Below are 20,456 nucleotides of genomic sequence, written 5' to 3'. Positions count from 1 at the left end.
GTGGCTGTGGTGTAGGGGTGTATGGGTGTAGGGGTGGCGGCTGTGGTGTAGGGGTGTATGGGGTGTAGGGGTGTATGTGGTGTATGTGGTGGCTGTGGTGTAGGGGTGTATGTGGTGTATGTGGTGGCTGTGGTGTATGTGGTGTATGTGATGTAGGGGTGTATGTGGTGGCTGTGGTGTAGGGGTGTATGTGGTGGCTGTGGTGTAGGGGTGTATGTGGTGGCTGTGGTGTAGGGGTGTATGTGGTGTAGGGGTGTATGTGGTGTAGGGGTGTATGTGGTGTATGTGGTGTATGTGGTGTAGGGGTGTATGTGCTCACCAGGCAGTGGACTACGGCGATGTTCCTCTGGTCCTGTTTCAGCCACAGGTGCATGTTCTTACAGAGGCTGTAGAGGCTCCTCAGGTTGGGTGCCCGCCGGGCCTGCCAGCCACACTCCGACACCTACGGCAGGTCAGCAAGAGCTTTTAGGAACTCTATTTTCAAATAGGTGTCTGTCTAGTGACTATACCTAATACTGAACTTTAACCTATACACAGATCGCAAAATTCGCTCAAATAATCAGGGAAGCACAAACCAGCGCACCAGTAGAATTGTTCCTCAAAACCCTCCTTTCTTTACCTAATACCTAATAGTAAATATTGGTCATATTCTGTCTGGTGGTGGGCTGCCTTACCCTGTTGTGGAAGCGGGTGGGTCTGTAAGAGCGCTTGGTCAAGTTGTAGACGGCGTAGTGTCCTGCATGACGGCCATCCAGGAAGAGACGCACATCCTCCATGTTGTTCTTAATGGCAGACTCCACTCCCTCCGCCGGGAAGGACATGACTGAGCGTACACACACACACACACACGTTACACAAGAGAACAGAGTGAACCATCACATTACTTCACTTAGCCTTTTGAAAACACTACAGATGGGATGGAGCTTCAACTCTGCTCAGAGACATTAGAACCATTTGAGAATTATTTTTTGATTTGTCATATTTTTATTTTGTCATATTCAAGGACAAGCCACAAAGCAACACAGTTTAGGTGATCGAAGACAATAAAAAATCCATAATAGTGTATAATGAAAAGCCTGGTCCCAGATCTGTTTGGGCCATCATATCCCCTTACACTTGTGTGTATAAGACAGTAGTTTTGGAATTGTTAGCTAGATTACTTGTTGGTTATTACTGCATTGTCGGAACTAGAAGCACAAGCATTTCGCTACACTCGCATTAACATCTGCTAACCATGTGTATGTGACAAATACAATTTGATTTGATTTGTCATACCAAACAAGACAACACAAAAGTGATCTAGGACAAGGCTAGAATGAGGGTACATACCTGCTATTCTAGAGGTGATGTAAGAGATATCCAGGTCTCCCTTTGTATAACTGAGAGGAGAAACAAACAATGGGTACAATTCAGATCTGTTGTTACAAACGCAGAGGACACTTGGTTCCTGGACAATACTTGAAGGAACAGGAACAAAAAATAAAATGGACAATCTAGTTGCCAAATTTCAAAAGGGCATTCTGGTTGTATCCCAATATCTCCTCCTTCCTCCTGTGGTGTGCCCTCGTTGACTACTACCCAGAAATGTAAAAGTGTTGGATTGGCATAGGGAGTTTGCATACATCAGTCATTTACCTGTGAACAAGTGCACACTTCAAGAGAGAGGAGAGTATTGGGTCACACACAGACTATATTCAGTTGTGTGTAGAAGCATTTCACTGCAATGACACATTTTATCTCACTATCATCACACATTGTCAATGATAGACTTTTTTTTTTTAAACTAGATTTAAATACTGTACTTTTTCCACCACAAATCTACAGTCTAAACTGAAGAAAACTAGTTGGATCTATGGGATTAAAAAGAACAGCAACAGATGTAGGTGAGTTAGGAAAATGAACATTGGTGAGATGTTGGTTTTTAGTAGGCGGTGGAGGATTAGAATTCAAACCATGTTTCAACTCAAACCCCATGTTCACTTTGTGCTGCTAACATGGGATTATGGACACAGCAGCGTGAATATTTAGCAGACTATGGCCACACACACACACACACACAGGACATGAGGCGGGTACAAAGAGGGCGTGTAGTATCCCATATTTACCTGGGGCTACAGGAAGGAGTTTATAGGACCATGAGTTGTGGTAGAGGCAGAGTTCATAAAACAAAATCAGAAAAAACACAAAACAGAACTAAATGGGCAAACCAATGAATCAAAACAGAACTAAATGGGCGAACCAATGAATCAAAACAGGATGATTGGACAAGGGTGGGTGGGGTGAGTTATCAGATCCTAGAGAGAATGGTGTGTGTGAGTGTGTGGGTGTGTGTGGAGCTTGCATGGGCAGAGATATTTGCGACAATGCAGAAAGGGAAACAGTCTTTCTGAGCAGTGTGTGTGTGTGTGTCAGGTTTTCAGTTTCGGAAATGTGGAAATGTGGCACCAGACATTTGACCAGCAGCATTTTAATTTACCAGATATTTGAGAAATTTAACGGACCCATATGCATTGGGTGCGTAACCGGATTAGGGCGTCCACCCACGTTTCTCAAAATGACAGAAATCACATTTTCATTACGGTAATTCATATTAACAGAACGCGCACTCCTTCTTACCCAATTACAACGCGCACTCCTTCTTACCCAATTACAACGCGCACTCCTTCTTACCCAATTACAACGCGCACTCCTTCTTACCCAATTACAACGCGCACTCCTTCTTACCCAATTACAACGCGCACTTTGAAGACGTTAGAATAACGCTCTGCGTTTACTTTTCCTCAGACAAGACGAGTAACAAACAGCTGAATCTCTATCCCTCCATCACTATCCCCCATCACTATCCCCCCATCTCTATCCTCCATCACTATCCCCCCATCTCTATCCCCCATCTCTATCCCCCATCACCATCCTCCATCACTATCCCCCATCACTATCCCCCATCACTATCCCCCCATCACTATCCCCCCCATCACTATCCCTCCATCACCCCCATCACTATCCCCCCCATCACTATCCCCCATCACCATCCTCCCATCACCATCCCCCATCACCATCCCCCATCACTATTCCCCATCACTACCCCCCCACCATCCCCCCATCACCATCCTCCCATCACCATCCTCCCATCACCATCCTCCCATCACTATCCCCCATCACTATCCCCCCCATCACTATCCCCCCCATCACTATCCCCCCCATCACTATCCCCCATCACTATCCCCCATCACTATCCCCCATCACCATCCCCCCCATCACCCATCCCTCCATCACTATCCCCCCCATCACTATCCCCCATCACATCCCCCCCATCACCCCCCCCATCACCATCCCCCAATCGCTATCCCCCCCACCATCCCCCCATCTATCCCCCCATCACCATCCTCCCATCACCATCCCCCAATCCCCCATCACTATCCCCCCCCCATCACTACCCCCCCCATCACTATCCCCCCATCACTTTCCCCCCATCACTTTCCCCCATCACTTTCCCCCCCATCACCATCCCCCATCACTATCCCCCCCATCCCCCTACTACAAGGTAGTAGGTTACACGCGCATGTTTGTTCCATAATTAACGGGTGACAGGTTTCATGAGACAGAAATGAGTGGAGATCTTAACATGCAACAGCTAGCATGGGTTGCTAATCAGACCTCGGATTGTGTCTTTGGCTACGAGACAATGGAAAAATAAGTTGATATAAAATAATTGCCTCCACGGCTGTGGTCTGATGTTGCCGAGGCTACTTTGAAGCATGGTAAGACATGCCTCATGTAGTAAAACATACAGGTTTCAAACAATTAAGAAGCTATACGTTCTCAAAAATGGACACTGCCTCCAGCTCATTGCAAAGTGGTATGACGCTGATAAAACCTGCCTTCCGTTGCCTGTGCATTTACTGTTTTGAGATGCTGTAGCAGCAGCCCTCGCGCTGATCCATTTTCCACTCAAACGCTTTATGAGAATGAACCTATAGACCGATAAGCATGACCTGTCAAATGTATTTCCATCAAACTGGTATTTAAAGGCTAAAAAGCATTATTTCACAATGGGATTTTTTACTGTTCTGGACATTTGGCTGCTGCCACTTCTATTTATATATATAAATATATAAATAAATAAATAAAATATATACACATTTTATTATTATTTTTATTTATTATTATTATTTTTTTAAATTTTAAAATAGGCCAAAAGCTGGCTACTACCAGCTAATGGAAACATATTAAAGAGAGAAATTCAACAAATTAACTTTCAACAAGTTAATTGAAATGCATTCCAGGTGACTACCTCATGAAGCTGGTTGAGAGAATGCCAAAAGTATACAAAACTGACATCAAGGCAAATGGTGGATACTTTGAAGAAGCAAAATATTTATATATATATTATTTATATATAATATATTTTTTTGGTTACTACATGATTCCCTATGTGTTATTTCATAGTGTTGTTGTCTTCTCTATTATTCCATAATGTAGAAAATAGTCAAATAAAGAAAAACCCTGGATTGAGCGAACTTTTGACTAGTACTGTAAGAATTCAGAAACTTTGCTATGAGACTCAAAATTGAGCTAAGGTGCATCCTGTTTCCATTGATCACCCTTGAGATGTTTTTACAACTTGATTAGAGTCTACCTGTGGTAAATTAAATAGGTTGGACATGATTTGGAAAGGCACACACCTGTCTATATAAAGGTCCCACAGTTGACAGTGCATGTCAGAGAAAAAACATAGCCATGATGTCAAAGGAATTGTCCGTAGAGCTCCAAGAAAGGATTGTGTCGAGGCACAGATCTGAGGACCGGCACCAACAAATTTCTGCAGGATTGAAGGTCCCCAAGAACACAGTGGCCTCCATCATTCTTAAATGGAAGACGTTTGGAACCAACAAAACCCTTCCTGGAGCTGGGCGACCGGCCAAACTGAGCAAATGGGGGAGAAGGGCCTTGGTCAGGGAGGTGACCAAGAACCCAATGGTCACTCTGACAGAGCTCCAGAGTTCCTCTGTGGAGACAGGAGAACCTTCCAGATGGACAACCATCTCTGCAGCACTCCACCAATCAGGCCTTTATAGTACAGTGGCCAGATGGAAGCCACTCTTCAGTAAAAGGAACATGACAGCCCGCATGGAGTTTGCCAAAAGGCACCTAAAGACTCTATGGTCTGATAAAACCAATATTGAACTCTTTGGCCTGAATGCCAAGCGCCACATCTGGAGGAAACCTGGCATCATCCCTACAGTGAAGCATGGTGGTGGTGGCAGAATTATGCTGTGGGGATGTTTTTCAGCGGCAGGGACTGGGAGACTAGTCAGGATCGAGGCAAAGATGAACGGAGCAAAGAACAGAGAGATTCTTGATGAAAACCTGCTCCAGAGCGCTCAGGACCTCAGACTGGGGCGAAGGTTCCCCTTCCAACAGGACAACGACCCCAAGCACACAGCCAAGACAACGCAGAAGTGGCTTTGGGACAAGTGTCTGAATCTTCTTGAGTGGCCCAGCCAGAGCCCAGTTGAACATCTCTGGAGAGACCAGAAAATAGCCGTGTATCGACGCTCCCCATCCAACCTGAAATAGCTTGAGAGGATTTGCAGAGAAGAATTGGAGAAACTCCCCAAATAGAGGTGTGCCAAGCTTGTAGCGTCATACCCAAGAGGAATTAATGCTGTAATCGCTGCCAAAGGTGATTCAACAAAGTACTGAGTAAAGGGTCTGAGTACTTATGTAAACATGATATTTCAGTTTTTCTCTTACAAATGTGCACGAATGTAGAATGTATAATATAGTAATATGTATAAAATGATTTCAATTTTTTTATTATATATAAATTAGCAAACATTTCTAAATGTTGGGATATTGTTTGTAGATTGATTAAAACAACTTAATCCATTTTACAATAAGGCTGCAACGTATCAAATTGTTGCAAAAGTCAAGGGGTCTGAATCATTTCCAAATGCACTGTATATCGTGGTGTTTCTCAGTATAATGTATATCGTGGTGTTTCTCAGTATAATGTATATCGTGGTGTTTCTCAGTATAATGTATATCGTGGTGTTTCTCAGTGTAATGTGTATCGTGATGTTTCTCAGTATAATGTATATCGTGGTGTTTCTCAGTGTAATGTATATCGTGGTGTTTCTCAGTAGAATGTATCGTGATGTTTCTCAGTAGAATGTATATGTTTCTCAGCAGTGTATCGTGTTTTCTCAGTATAATGTTTCTCAGTAGAATGTGGTGTTTCTCAGTGTAATGTGTATCGTGATGTTTCTCAGTATAATGTATATCGAATGTATCGTGTTTCTCAGTATAATGTATATATCGTGAATGTGTTTCTCAGTTTCTCAGTAAATGTATCGTGATGTTTCTCAGTAGAATGTATCGTGATGTTTCTCAGTAGAATGTATCGTGATGTTTCTCAGTGTAATGTTTCTCAGTAGAATGTATCGTGATGTTTCTCAGTGTAATGTATCGTGATGTTTCTCAGTAGAATGTATCGTGATGTTTCTCAGTAGAATGTATCGTGATGTTTCTCAGTAGAATGTATCGTGATGTTTCTCAGTATAATGTATCGTGATGTTTCTCAGAATGTATCGTGATGTTTCTCAGTTCTAACGTATTGCAGGTGTTTTCTGAGCCGACTGTCTCTCACCTGGCCACAGACTGGATGACTTTAGAGGAGGTGTCTTTGATGTTGGTCAGAAAGCGTTCGGTTCCTCCCTTCAGGATGTCGAGAAAGCCCCCGCCCTGGTCCGGGTCTGCACCGTACACCCCTGAAACACACAGGAAGGAGATAAAGTCAGAGTCAGCGCACAAAAGTGGTTTCACACCTTAAGCATCTGGAAATAAACATACCTTTCATAAGCTAATCATCCATTTACATGTATCACACAATCTGTGACCGGTGTCAAACATCCTGGCCACAGGTGGTTTGAGTAAAAAAAATACATAATAATAAACACATTAATACATTCCTGGAGACGGGTCCAGCACAATATACTTTAAAATGACTCAAATCTAAACGGTGTTTAAATGATAATGGACCTACATTCAGTTTCTTGACTGTGTCCAGCTTCTAATAATCTTTTAAATAAAAGGCTAGAGAGTCAGGGAGCTTAAAATTAATAATAATAATAACAATAACATGGATAGAGGACTACTTATTGCACATTTTGACTGCGAGGAGATACAATCTATTTTCAACGCGGCCTTCCGGACCTCCTTGAAGACAAAATGCGGCACCCGGGCCAACATTTATTTTGACACCAATGAAATCTGTTCCCAAGTATTCTCTGCATAATAGAGACACACGATCGTATACAAATGTAAACAAGGTTTGAAATGATTATGTTTTAGTCAAGCATATCAGTTTGGGTTTCATCTGGTCAATGCAGTCCACCCGACCATCCACTCAAGAAAGAAAACTTGGCCCATGGCTGAATCTAGTTGATAAACCCTGGACTAGACAATAAGGTTTGACATGAGTCTACAACTCATTGAATTGGGTCCTTTGTCTTTTTTACTCCATGTTGTTATTAGAGGGATGACGTAACCCTGAATTTGTCCGATAAAAACACACGTCTGCTGCGAAACATTTTGCTACAGTGTGGCACTATTGAATACATGCCAGACAGTGCTTCATTTGTAATATGGGACGTGCTGGAACAAAAAATGAGCAGTGATGTGGAGCCGCTTGCAGAAGTTGCACACACGGAGTACATTTATTGTAGCCTTTTTTTTTTGAGTCCTGGAAAAAATGTGGGCTTTCATAAATGCATTTCATGCAACTCTACATGACTGGAGACTTTCGCAGAATCTTTAATACCTCACAAATTATCGAAATGACAGGCTACAAACCGATCAATAAAAACATCCTCGTCTTCAATCCATCAATAGCCTAGCTGAGTGTAGAAACACATTACTGTAGGTTACAATACGAGCAGGAAATTAGTCCAAAACATCTTCCCAGTTTCACTGACTCACGCAATGATGTGCAGCTCACTCAGCAGACAAAATCTTGTCCCTCTCTCTCTCGCTTTACTTTGTAAAAACAATGCTGTTCACCCAATAGGCCCATTTTGAAGTTAATAAACAAACAGATTAGTATTTTATTTTCAGGCGGAATTATTTGCTTTCCAACCAGTGTTTTCCAGCGATTGTATTTGAAATATTTGCGAAAGGTCTGCTTTGGCTGCATGCTATTCACTGACAGATCTGACACGCATTACCGCAAGTAGGCATGCCTAGGCTATTTTTTACAAATTAGCTACGGATCCTCTGTGGCCAAATTATAGGTGTACTCTTGATGTAGCATTGGGAATTATTTCATTTCTTTCTTAACAGAATGCAAAGTGCTGCCTCACCTCCAGCACACTTCCCACAGCGAATATTCTATTAGGAAATAAATGATGACGTGAAATGCTGAAGAAATGAGAGGTGCCGGCTCTATCAGAGCACAGAGAGGGAGAGAGATCAGAGCACAGAGAGGGAGAGAGATCAGAGCACAGAGAGGGAGAGAGATCAGAGCACAGAGGGAGAGAGATCAGAGCACAGAGAGGGAGAGAGATCAGAGCACAGAGAGGGAGAGAGATCAGAGCACAGAGAGGGAGAGAGATCAGAGCACAGAGGGAGAGAGATCAGAGCACAGAGGGAGAGAGATCAGAGCACAGAGGGAGAGAGATCAGAGCACAGAGAGGGAGAGAGATCAGAGCACAGAGAGGGAGAGAGATCAGAGCACAGAGAGGGAGAGAGAGATCAGAGCACAGAGGGAGGGAGATCAGAGCACAGAGGGAGAGAGAGATCAGAGCACAGAGGGAGAGAGAGATCAGAGCACAGAGAGGAGAGAGAGATCAGAGCACAGAGAGGGAGAGAGAGAGAGATCAGAGCACAGAGAGGAGAGAGAGAGGGAGAGAGAGATCAGAGCACAGAGAGGGAGAGAGAGATCAGAGCACAGAGAGGAGAGAGAGATCAGAGCACAGAGAGGAGAGAGATCAGAGAGAGAGATCAGAGCACAGAGAGGGAGAGAGAGATCAGAGCACAGAGAGGGAGAGAGAGATCAGAGCACAGAGAGGGAGAGAGAGATCAGAGCACAGAGAGGGAGAGAGAGATCAGAGCACAGAGAGGGAGAGAGAGATCAGAGCACAGAGAGGGAGAGAGAGATCAGAGCACAGAGGGAGAGAGATCAGAGAGAGAGAGATCAGAGCACAGAGAGGGAGAGAGAGAGATCAGAGCACAGAGAGGGAGAGAGAGAGATCAGAGCACAGAGAGGGAGAGAGAGAGATCAGAGCACAGAGAGGGAGAGAGATCGAGAGGGAGAGAGAGAGATCAGAGCACAGAGAGGGAGAGAGATCAGAGCACAGAGAGGGAGAGAGATCAGAGCACAGAGAGGGAGAGAGATCAGAGCACAGAGAGGGAGAGAGATCAGAGCACAGAGAGGGAGAGAGAGATCAGAGCACAGAGAGGGAGAGAGATCAGAGAGGGAGATCAGAGCACAGAGGGGAGAGAGAGATCAGAGCACAGAGAGGGAGAGAGAGATCAGAGCACAGAGAGGGAGAGAGAGATCAGAGCACAGAGAGGGAGAGAGATCAGAGCACAGAGAGGGAGAGAGATCAGAGCACAGAGAGGGAGAGAGATCAGAGCACAGAGGGGAGAGAGATCAGAGCACAGAGGGAGGAGATCAGAGCACAGAGGGGGAGAGAGATCAGAGCACAGAGGGAGAGAGATCAGAGCACAGAGGGGGAGAGAGATCAGAGCACAGAGGGAGAGAGATCAGAGAGAGATCAGAGCACAGAGAGGGAGAGAGCAGAGGGGGAGAGAGAGATCAGAGCACAGAGAGGAGAGAGATCAGAGCACAGAGAGAGGGAGAGAGATCAGAGCACAGAGAGGGAGAGATCAGAGCACAGAGAGGGAGAGAGAGAGCACAGAGGGGAGAGAGATCAGAGCACAGAGAGGGAGAGAGATCAGAGCACAGAGAGGGAGAGAGATCAGAGCACAGAGAGGAGAGAGATCACAGAGAGGGAGAGAGAGATCACAGAGAGGGAGGAGAGAGCAGATCAGAGCACAGAGAGGGAGAGAGATCAGAGCACAGAGAGGGAGAGAGATCAGAGCACAGAGAGGGAGAGAGATCAGAGCACAGAGAGGGAGAGAGATCAGAGCACAGAGAGGAGAGAGATCAGAGCACAGAGAGGGAGAGAGATCAGAGCACAGAGAGGGAGAGAGATCAGAGCACAGAGAGGGAGAGAGATCAGAGCACAGAGAGGGAGAGAGATCAGAGCACAGAGAGGGAGAGAGATCAGAGCACAGAGGGGAGAGAGATCAGAGCACAGAGGGGGAGAGAGAGGTCAGAGCACAGAGAGGGAGAGAGATCAGAGCACAGAGAGGGAGAGAGAGGTCAGACAGAGAGGGAGAGAGATCAGAGCACAGAGAGGGAGAGAGATCAGAGCACAGAGGGAGAGAGATCAGAGCACATAGAGGGAGAGAGATCAGAGCACAGAGAGGGAGAGAGATCAGAGCACAGAGAGATCAGAGCACAGAGAGGGAGAGAGATCAGAGCACAGAGAGGGAGAGAGATCAGAGCACAGAGGGAGAGAGATCAGAGCACATAGAGGGAGAGAGATCAGAGCACAGAGAGGGAGAGAGATCAGAGCACAGAGAGATCAGAGCACAGGAGAGAGATCAGAGCACAGAGAGGAGAGAGATCAGAGCACAGAGAGGAGAGAGATCAGAGCACAGAGAGGGAGAGAGATCAGAGCACAGAGAGGAGAGAGAGCACAGAGAGGGAGAGAGATCAGAGCACAGAGAGATCATAGAAAGTGAATCTCATTTTAGTTCTGTGAAAGATACAGGCGTGCTTCTCTTGCACCACATAAAATGGTCTATATAGGTTACAATATTGTCATAAACCTGGGCCAGCCCAACATGAATCAGTTCTTACAATATCAGGCACATTTTCACATTACGTGTTTAAATGGGGCATGACAAGTAGAGGAATCCAAAATGTAACTAGTCTGATGGCTTTTATTATGATTTTTACATTGTAAAACAGTGAAAATAATTGTTCATGCCACAAGAGGTAGGCTACCTGATCCTGGCAAATGGGCTCCGTGAACGAAAGAGAACAAAACAGAGGTGCCGGATCCTGTTCCGGCAGGATCCAGCTCAAATGGAGCACTGACGCCAGGTGTGAATGAGTACAGGAAGCATCTTACCACAGGGAGCCCCCCAGTCTGTTCACCAGATGGCTGACTGCCAAAAGAGCAATCCTCTTAACAGCCAAATACATAGCACCAGATCAACAGTAGCAGCAGCGGAAGTAGCAGTAGTAGTAGTAGCAGTACCAGTAATAGTAGTAGTACCAGTAGCAATAGCAGTAGTAGTAGTAGTAACAGTAACAGTAGTATTAGTAGCAGCAGTAGTAGTAGTAACAGCAGCAGTAGTAACAGTAGTAGCAGCAGTAGTAGTAACAGCAGCAGTAGTAACAGCAGCAGTAGTAGTAACACCAGTAACAGTAGTAGTACCAGTAGTAGTGGTAACAGTAGTAACAACAGCAGTGGTAGTAGTAGCAATAGTAGTAGTAGCAATAGTAGTAGTAGCAATAATAGTAGTAGTACCAATAGTAGTAGTAGTACCAATAGTAGTAGTAGTACCAGTAGTAGTAGTAGTACCAGTAGTAGTAACAGTTGTAGCAGCAGTAATAGTAGTAGTACCAGTAGTAGTAGTATTAGTAGTACCAGTAGTAGTAGCAGCAGTAGCAGTAGTAGTAGCAGCAGTAGCAGTAGTAGTAGTGTCAGTAGTAGTAGTAGTAGTAGTAGTAGTAGTACCAGTAGTAGTAGCAGCAGTAGCAGTAGTAGTAGCAGCAGTAGCAGTAGTAGTAGTGTCAGTAGTAGTAGTAGTAACAGTATTAGTAGTAGTATCAGTAGTAATAGTAGTAGTACCAGTAGTAGTAGTATTAGTAGTAGTATCAGTAGTAGCAGTAGTAGTACCAGTAGTAGTAGCAGCAGTAGCAGTATTAGTAGTGTCAGTAGTAGTAGTAGTAACAGTATTAGTAGTAGTATCAGTAGTAATAGTAGTAGTAGCAATAGCAGCAGCAGTAGTAGTAGTACCAGTAGAACCAGTAGTAGCAACATTAGTGGTAATAGTAGCAGCAGTAGCAGCAGTAGTAGCAACATTAGTAGTAGTACCAAGTAGCAGTATTAGTAGTGTCCACTCCATAAGCACTCTTCCTTAAAAGTTACATTTCCAAGTATGATAGATTCAAACAAAATTATTTTTCAGCCAAGATTATAATAAAGTTTTCCTTCTAGATGTTTGCAATGCTAATTCTGAAAAGAGTCAATGTAAAAATATATCCACAGGGAAAAGCAGGATATGAAAGTTTTATGCTTAGTATTTGAATTATTTTAGTGCCAGTAAAAAATGGAAAATACTAAGCATATAAACTTACAAATCCTGCCTGTGCTTTTCCCTGAGGATATATATTTTTATCTTCATAATATATATGAAATATTCCCCACTCGGACTAAGATTTAAGTTGTAACTACATATTGTGAGCCATATTGACGAGCCAGTCCCTTCCTAAGTGAGTGAGCTGTAAGCCTGGTTCCAGCATTTCAAATCTATAGGTTATTACTATTCTTCCTTTGTTTTTTTAAACACACCGAGTGCAAACATCAGGTGACAAGTGGACCACACCATGCGACTTCTAAGAGGACAAACACAGCAGCTGCTGGGTTGTGAGAGAGTGTGACCATCCGGCCTTCAGGTGAAGGTCTGTGATCAGGGGTCATACCGTGGGGCAAAACAGTATTTAGTCAGCCACCAATTGTGCAAGTTCTCCCACTTAAAAAGATTAGAGAGGCCTGTAATTTTCATCATAGGTTCACTTCAACTATGACAGACAAAATGAGAAGAAAAAAAATGTAGGATTTTTAATGAATTTATTTGCAAATTATAGTGGAAAATAAGTATTTGGTCAATAACAAAAGTTTCTCAATGCTTTGTTATATACCCTTTGTTGGCAATGACAGAGGTCAAACGTTATCTGTAAGTCTTCACAAGGTATTCACACTGTTGCTGGTATTTTGGCCCATTCCTCTATGCAGATCTCCTCTAGAGCAGTGATGTTATGGGGCTGTTGCTGGGCAACATGGACTTTCAACTCCCTCCAAAGATTTTCTATGGGGTTGAGATCTGGAGACTGGCTAGGCCTCTCCAGGACCTTGAAATGTTTCTTACGAAGCCACTCCTTCTCCTCCTTCACGATACATGGCCCCATTCATTCTTTCCTTTACACGGATCAGTCGTCCTGGTCCCTTTGCAGAAAAACAGCCCCAAAGCATGATGTTTCCACCCCCATGCTTCACAGTAGGTATGGTGTTCTTTGGATGCAACTCAGCATTCTTTGTCCTCCAAACGCGACGTGTTGAGTTCTTACCAAAAAGTTATATTTTGGTTTCATCTGACATTCTCCCAATCTTCTTCTGGATCATCCAAATGGTCTCTAGCAAACTTCAGACGGGCCTGGACATGTACTGGCTTAAACAGGGGGACACGTCCGGCACTGCAGGATTTGAGTCCCTGGCGGCGTAGTGTGTTACTGATTGTAGGCTTTGTTACTTTGGTCCCAGCTCTCTGCAGGTCATTCACTAGGTCCCCCCGTGTGGTTCTGGGATTTTTGCTCACCGTTCTTGTGATCATTTAAACCCGACGGGGTGAGATCTTGCGTGGAGCCCCAGATCAAGGGAGATGATCAGTGGTCTTGTATGTCTTTCATTTCCTAATAATTGCTCCCACAGTTGATTTCTTCAAACCAAGCTGCTTACCTATTGCAGATTCAGTCTTCCGAGCCTGGTGCAGGTCTACAATTTTGTTTCTGGTGTCCTTTGACAGCTCTTTGGTCTTGGCCATAGTGGAGTTTGGAGTGTGACAGTTTGAGGTTGTGGACAGGTGTCTTTTATACTGATAACAAGTTCAAACAGGTGCCATTAATACAGGTAACAAGTGGAGGACAGAGGAGCCTCTTAAAGAAGAAGTTACAGGTCTGTGAGAACCAGAAATCTTGCTTGTTTGTAGGTGACCAAATACTTATTTTCCACCATAATTTGCAAATAAATTCATTAAAAACCCTACAATGTGATTTTCTGGATTTTTTTCTCTAATTTTGTCTGTCATAGTTGAAGAGTACCTATGATGAAAATTACAGGCCTCTCATCTTTTTAAGTGGGAGAACTTGCACAATTGGCGGCAGATTAAATATTTTTTTGCCCCACTGTGTGTGTGTGTGTGTGTGTGTGTGTGCACACACACACACACACACGAGACACGAGACACAAACGAGAAACACACACGAGACGCACGCACACAAGCAAGCACACACACACACACACACAAGCACGCACACACACACACACGAGACACACACGCACACACAGCGTTTGAACTCACCTGCGTTGTGGATGTTGTGGATCTGGGCTGGGGGCTGTGCGCCGTTGTTGCCAAAGCCTCCGTTCTGCTCCAGCAGCTGCAGAGATTCATAGCCATCGTAAGCAGGCCTCAAACAGTAATCTGGCCTCAACAGACTCATGGGGCGACCAAGCACCAACAACAAACAGTTGACAAGTGAAGAGAAGGACGAAAACAAAGTCCCAAGAGAAGGCAGTCAGAGTCGTTAGAGTCAGTCAGAACATTAGTGCATTTCCCCTGGACTAGAGTGTAGGTATCTCTGGGTGTGTCAGTGAGGGTCAAACCTTCACGAGTCCTGCCAGTCTTGGCTGTGCCTCCTCTCCAGAGGGGGTAAGCTCCTTAACCCACAGAGAAACCCCCGATTAACACAGATCATCCCGGCCTAAATCTGCACTCAGACACAGGGGAGCAGTTATGTCTACCCCTTACTAGCACTACTAGAACCACTACTACTACCACCACTACTACTACTACTTCCACTTCCACTACTACTACTATTACTACTTCCACTACTACTACTAGAACCACTACTACTACTACTTCCACTGCTACCACTACTAGAACCACTACTACTACCACTACTAAAACCACTACTACTACTACTAGAACCACTACTACTACCACTACTAGAACCACTACTACTACCACTACTAGAACCACTACTACCACTGCTACTACTACTAGAACCACTACTACCGCCACTACTACTACTAGAACCACTACTACCACCGCCTACTACTACTAGAACCACTACTTCCACTGCTACTAGAACCACTACTACCGCCACTACTACTACCACCACCACCACTACTACTACCACCAATACTACTGCCACCGCCACTACTATCACCACCACCACTACCACCAATACTACCACCACCACCACTACTACCACCAATACTGCCACCGCCACTACTACTACCACCGCTACCACCAATACTACTGCCACCACCACTACTACTACCACCACCAATACTACCCACCACCACCACTACCACTGCTACTACTACCACCACCAATACTACTACCACCACCAATACTACCACCACCACCACCACCACCACCACCACTACTACTACTACCAATACTACTGCCAATACTACTGCCACCGCCACTACTACCACCAATACTACTGCCACCACCACTACTACTATCACCAATACTACCACCAATACCACCGCCACTACTACTACCACCACTACTACCACCAATACTACTGCCACCGCCACTACTTCTACCACCACCACTACTACCACCAATACTACTGCCACCGCCACTACTTCTACCACCACCACCACCACTACTACTACTACTACCACCAATACGACTGCCACTGCTACTACTACCACCACCGCCACTACTACCACCAATACTACCGCCACCACTACTACTACCACCAATACTACTGCCACCACCACTACTACCACCAATACTACTGCCACCACTACTACTACCACCAATACTACTGCCACCACCACTACTACTACCACCAATACTACTGCCACCACTACTACTGCCACCACTACTACTGCCACCACTACTACTGCCACCAATACTACTGCCACCACTACTACTACCACCAATACTACTGCCACCACCACTACTACTACCACCAATACTACTGCCACCACCACTACTACTACCACCAATACTACTGCCACCACCACTACTACTACCACCAATACTACTGCCACCACCAATACTACTGCCACCACCAATACTACTACCACCAATACTACTGCCACCAATACTACTACTACTACCAATACTACTGCCACTGCTACTACTACTACTACCAATACTACTGCCACTGCTACTACTACTACTACCAATACTACTGCCACTGCCACTACCACCACTACTACCAATACTACTGCCACCGCCACTACTACCACCACCAATACTACTGCCACCGCCACTACTACCACCAATACTACTGCCACCGCCACCACTACTACTACTACTACCACCAATACTACTACCGCCACCACTACTACTACTACCACCGCCAACACTACTACCACCACTACCACCGCCACTACTACCACCACTACTACCACCGCCAATACTACTACCACCGCCAACACTACTACCACCGCCAACACTACTACCACCGCCAACACTACTACCACCGCCACCACTATTACAACCACCACCACTACTACAACCACCACTTCTACCGCCACTACTACAACCACCACCACCGCCACTACTACAACCACCGCCACTACTACTACAACCACCACCACTACTACTACTACCCACCACTACTACTACTACCGCCACCACTACTACTACTACTACCGCCACCACTACTACTACTACTACTACTACTACTACCGCCACCACCACTACTACTACCGCCACCACCACTACTACTACTACTACTGCCACCACCACCACTACTACTACCACCACCACCACTACTACTGCCACCACCACTACTACTGCCACCACCATTACTACTACCACCGCCACTACTACTACTACTACTACTACCGCCACTATAACTACTACTACCACTACTACTGCCACTACTACTACCACCACCGCCACTACTACCACCACCACTGCTACTACTACCGCCACTACTAGCATCGCCAGTAGTGCTGCTGATACTACTACTGCTGCTGATACTACTACTACTGCTGCTGATACTACTACTACTGCTGCTGATACTACTACTACTGCTGCTGATACTACTGCTGCTGCTGCTGATACTACTGCTGCCGCTGCTGCTACTAGCTACTGATACTGTGCTGCTGCTGCTGCTGCAGCTGTGCTGCTGCCAGCAGCAGCAGCAGCTGCATGCTGCCCAGCCGCTGCTGCTGCCAGCCAGCAGCAGCGCAATGCTACCAGCAGCAGCAGCAATGTGCTGCCGGCAGCCGCCTGCTGATACTGCTGCGATTACTACTGCTGCTACTGCTGCTGATTACTGCTGCTGCAACAGCACAATACTGCCGCTGCTGCTGCCCAACAGCAGCAGCTGGTACTGCTTAACGGCGAGCGCCGCCGCTGCTGCTGCCGCAGCAGCTGTGCTGCTAGCCTTGCTGCTGCTGCTGCTGATGCTGATACTATGCCACTGCTACTGCTGCTGCTGCTGCTGATGCTGCACTGCTGCTGCTGATGCTGCTGCTGCTGCAACAGCTGTGCTGCCCTGCTGCTGATACTACTGCTGCTGCTGCTGATGCTGCTGCTGATACTACTACTACTGCTGCTGATACTACTAGCTACTGCTGCTGCTGATACTACTACTACTGCTGCTGCTGATACTACTGCTGCTGCTGATACTACTACTACTGCTGCTGCTGCTGATACTACTACTGCTGCTGCTGATACTACTGCTGCTGATACTACTACTGCTGATACTACTACTGCTGCTGCTGCTGATACTACTGCTGCTGATACTACTGCTGCTGATACTACTACTGCTACTGCTGCTGGATACTACTGCTGCTGATGCTACTGCTGGATACTGCTGCAGCTGCAGCAATACCTGCTGCTGATACTACTGCTGCTGATGCTACTGCTGCTGCTGCAATACTACTGCTGCTGCTGTGCTACTGCTGCTGATAGCTACGCTGCTGCTGCTAATACTGCTGCTGCTGCTGATACCACTACTTACTGCTGCTGCTGCTGCTACGGTGCTGCTGCTGCGCAACTGCTGCTGCTGCTGCAGCAGCAGCGATGCTGCTACTGCTGATACTACTGCTGCTGATGCTACTACTGCTGCTGCGATTGCTGCTGCGATTGCTGCTTACTGCTGCTGCTGATTACTGCTGCTGCTGATGCTACTGCTGCTGATGCTACTGCCGGCTGCTGATACTACTGCTGCTGCTGCTACTGATGCTGCTGCTGCTGATGCTGCTGCTGCTGAGCAGCTACTGCTACTGCCAGCAGCGCTGTGCTACTGCTGCTGCTGCTGCTGCTGCTGCCACTGATGCTACTGCTACTGCTGCTGCTGATGCTACTGCTGCTGCTGCTGCTGCTGATACTACTACTGATGCTGCTGCTGCTGACTACTGCTGCTGATACTACTACAGCTGCTGCTGATACCACTGCTGATGCTACTACTGCTGCTGCTGCTGCTGCTACTGCTGCTGATACCACTGCTGCTGATACTACTACTGCTGCGATACTGCTACTGCTGCTATCACTACTGCTGCTGATGCTACTGCCTGCTGCTGCTGCTGCCCAACGATTACTACTACTGCTGCTGCTGTGCTGCTGCTATACTAGCTGGTACTACTGCTACCGCTGATGCACCGCTGATTGCTGCTGCCGCTGCTGCTGATACTCACTACTGATGCTACTGCTGCGGCAGCGGTGCTGCTGATACTACTGCCTGCTGATGCTACTACTACTGCTGATGCTACTACTGCTGCTGCCGATACTGCTGCTGCTGATACTGCCGCTGATGCTGCCGCCGCCTGCTGCTGATGCTACTGCCGCCGCTGCTGCTACTACTGCTGTAACGTTGCTGCTGATGCTACTGCACCAACAGCTGCGCTGCTGCTTACTACTGCTGCTACTTCTGCTGCTGCTGATGCTACTATGCTGCTGCTGAGTACTACTACTGCTACTGCTGCTGCACAGTGCTACTGCTGATGCTACTACTGCAGCCGCGCCTACTAACTGCTGCCAACAGCAGCAACGATTAACTACTGCTGCTGCTGCGGTGCTACAGCGATTGCTGCAACGAGCAGCAGCTGCTGCTGATGCTGCTGCTGTGATTACAGCAGCAGCGATTACTGCTGCTGCTGATGCTGCTGATGCACTACAGCAACGCTACTACTGCTGCTGATACTACTACTGCTGCTGCTGCTGATACTACTGCTGCAGATACTACTGCTGCTGATACTACTGCTGCTGCTGCTGCTGCTGAACTACTACTGCTGCTGCTGCTGATACTACTGCTGCTGATGCTACTACTTAACTGCTGCAGCTGATACTTTCTGCTGCTGATACTACTGCAGCAGCAGCAGCTGATACTACTGCAGCTGCTGCAGCGATACTACTGCTGCTGATACTACTAGCACGCCGCCGTTCATTGCTACTGCTGCTGATACTACTACTGCTGCTGCTGCTGCTGATACTACTGCTGCTGCTGCTGCTGATACTACTGCTGCTGATACTACTGCTGCTGCTGATACGATTACTGCTGCTGCTGGCTACTTCAATACTGCTGCTGCTGATACTACTACTGATACTACTGCTGATGCTACCTGCTGATACTACAGCAGCGATACTACTACTACTGCTGCTGATACCACTACCGCTGCCGCTGATACTACTACTGCTGCTGCTGCTGAACGATTACTGCTGCTGCGCAACGCTGCTGATGCTGCTGCTGCTGGCAACGATGCTGCTGCTGCTGCTACGGCTGCTGCTGCTGCTTGCGCGATGTGCTGCTGCGCGGCAACGAGCGATTGCTGCTGCTGCTGCATGGCGATTGCTGCTGCTGCCGCTGCTACACGATGTGCTGCTGCTGCTGCTGCTGCTGCTGCTGCTGCTGCTGCACAACAGCATTGCTGCTGCTGCCAGCTGGCATGCTACGTACTGCTGCTGCAGCAGCGACTACTGCCATAGCAGCAACGCTGTTATTACTGCCGCTAACGATTACTGCTGCTGCCTAACGTGTGCTGCTAGCAACAGCAGCGATGCTGCTACTGCTGCTGATGCTACTGCTGCTGCTGCTGGCTGATTACTGCTGCAGCAACGCTGACGACTACTGCTGCCGCAGCACACGATGCTGCTGCTGCTGCAGCGGCGATTGCTGCTGCTGCCTAGCAGCAGCACTGCGATTGCTGCTGCTGATACTAGTGCTACGATTGCCTGCTGATACTGCTACTACTGCTGCTGCTGATACTACTACTACTGCTGATGCTACTGCTGCTGCTGCTGATGCTACTGCTGCTGCTGCTGCTTGAGCTACTATAACGCTTACCGATGCTACTGCTACTGATACTGCTTAACGATGCTGCTGCTGATACTACTGC

General features: G+C 46.7%; 1 protein-coding gene across 2 annotated transcripts in view; it reads right to left on the bottom strand.

Moving 5' to 3' along the window:
* The window catches only part of gak (cyclin G associated kinase), a 52,051-nt gene that overhangs the window by 13,317 nt on the left and 18,278 nt on the right, over positions 1 to 20,456 (bottom strand). For both annotated transcript variants that reach the window (XM_065011375.1, XM_029637098.2), the window contains exons 10-14: positions 14,440 to 14,515; positions 6,650 to 6,770; positions 1,330 to 1,379; positions 675 to 823; positions 320 to 442 (exon numbers count right to left, since the gene is read on the bottom strand). In XM_065011375.1, the coding sequence (XP_064867447.1) occupies positions 320 to 442; positions 675 to 823; positions 1,330 to 1,379; positions 6,650 to 6,770; positions 14,440 to 14,515 (519 nt within the window). The remainder of the gene's footprint in view (positions 1 to 319; positions 443 to 674; positions 824 to 1,329; positions 1,380 to 6,649; positions 6,771 to 14,439; positions 14,516 to 20,456) is intronic.

This window comes from Oncorhynchus nerka, linkage group LG27, assembly GCF_034236695.1.
Source record: "Oncorhynchus nerka isolate Pitt River linkage group LG27, Oner_Uvic_2.0, whole genome shotgun sequence".
NCBI lineage: Eukaryota > Metazoa > Chordata > Actinopteri > Salmoniformes > Salmonidae > Oncorhynchus > Oncorhynchus nerka.
Note: the sequence above shows the minus strand (reverse complement) of the source record. Positions and strands in the feature narration are given on the sequence as shown.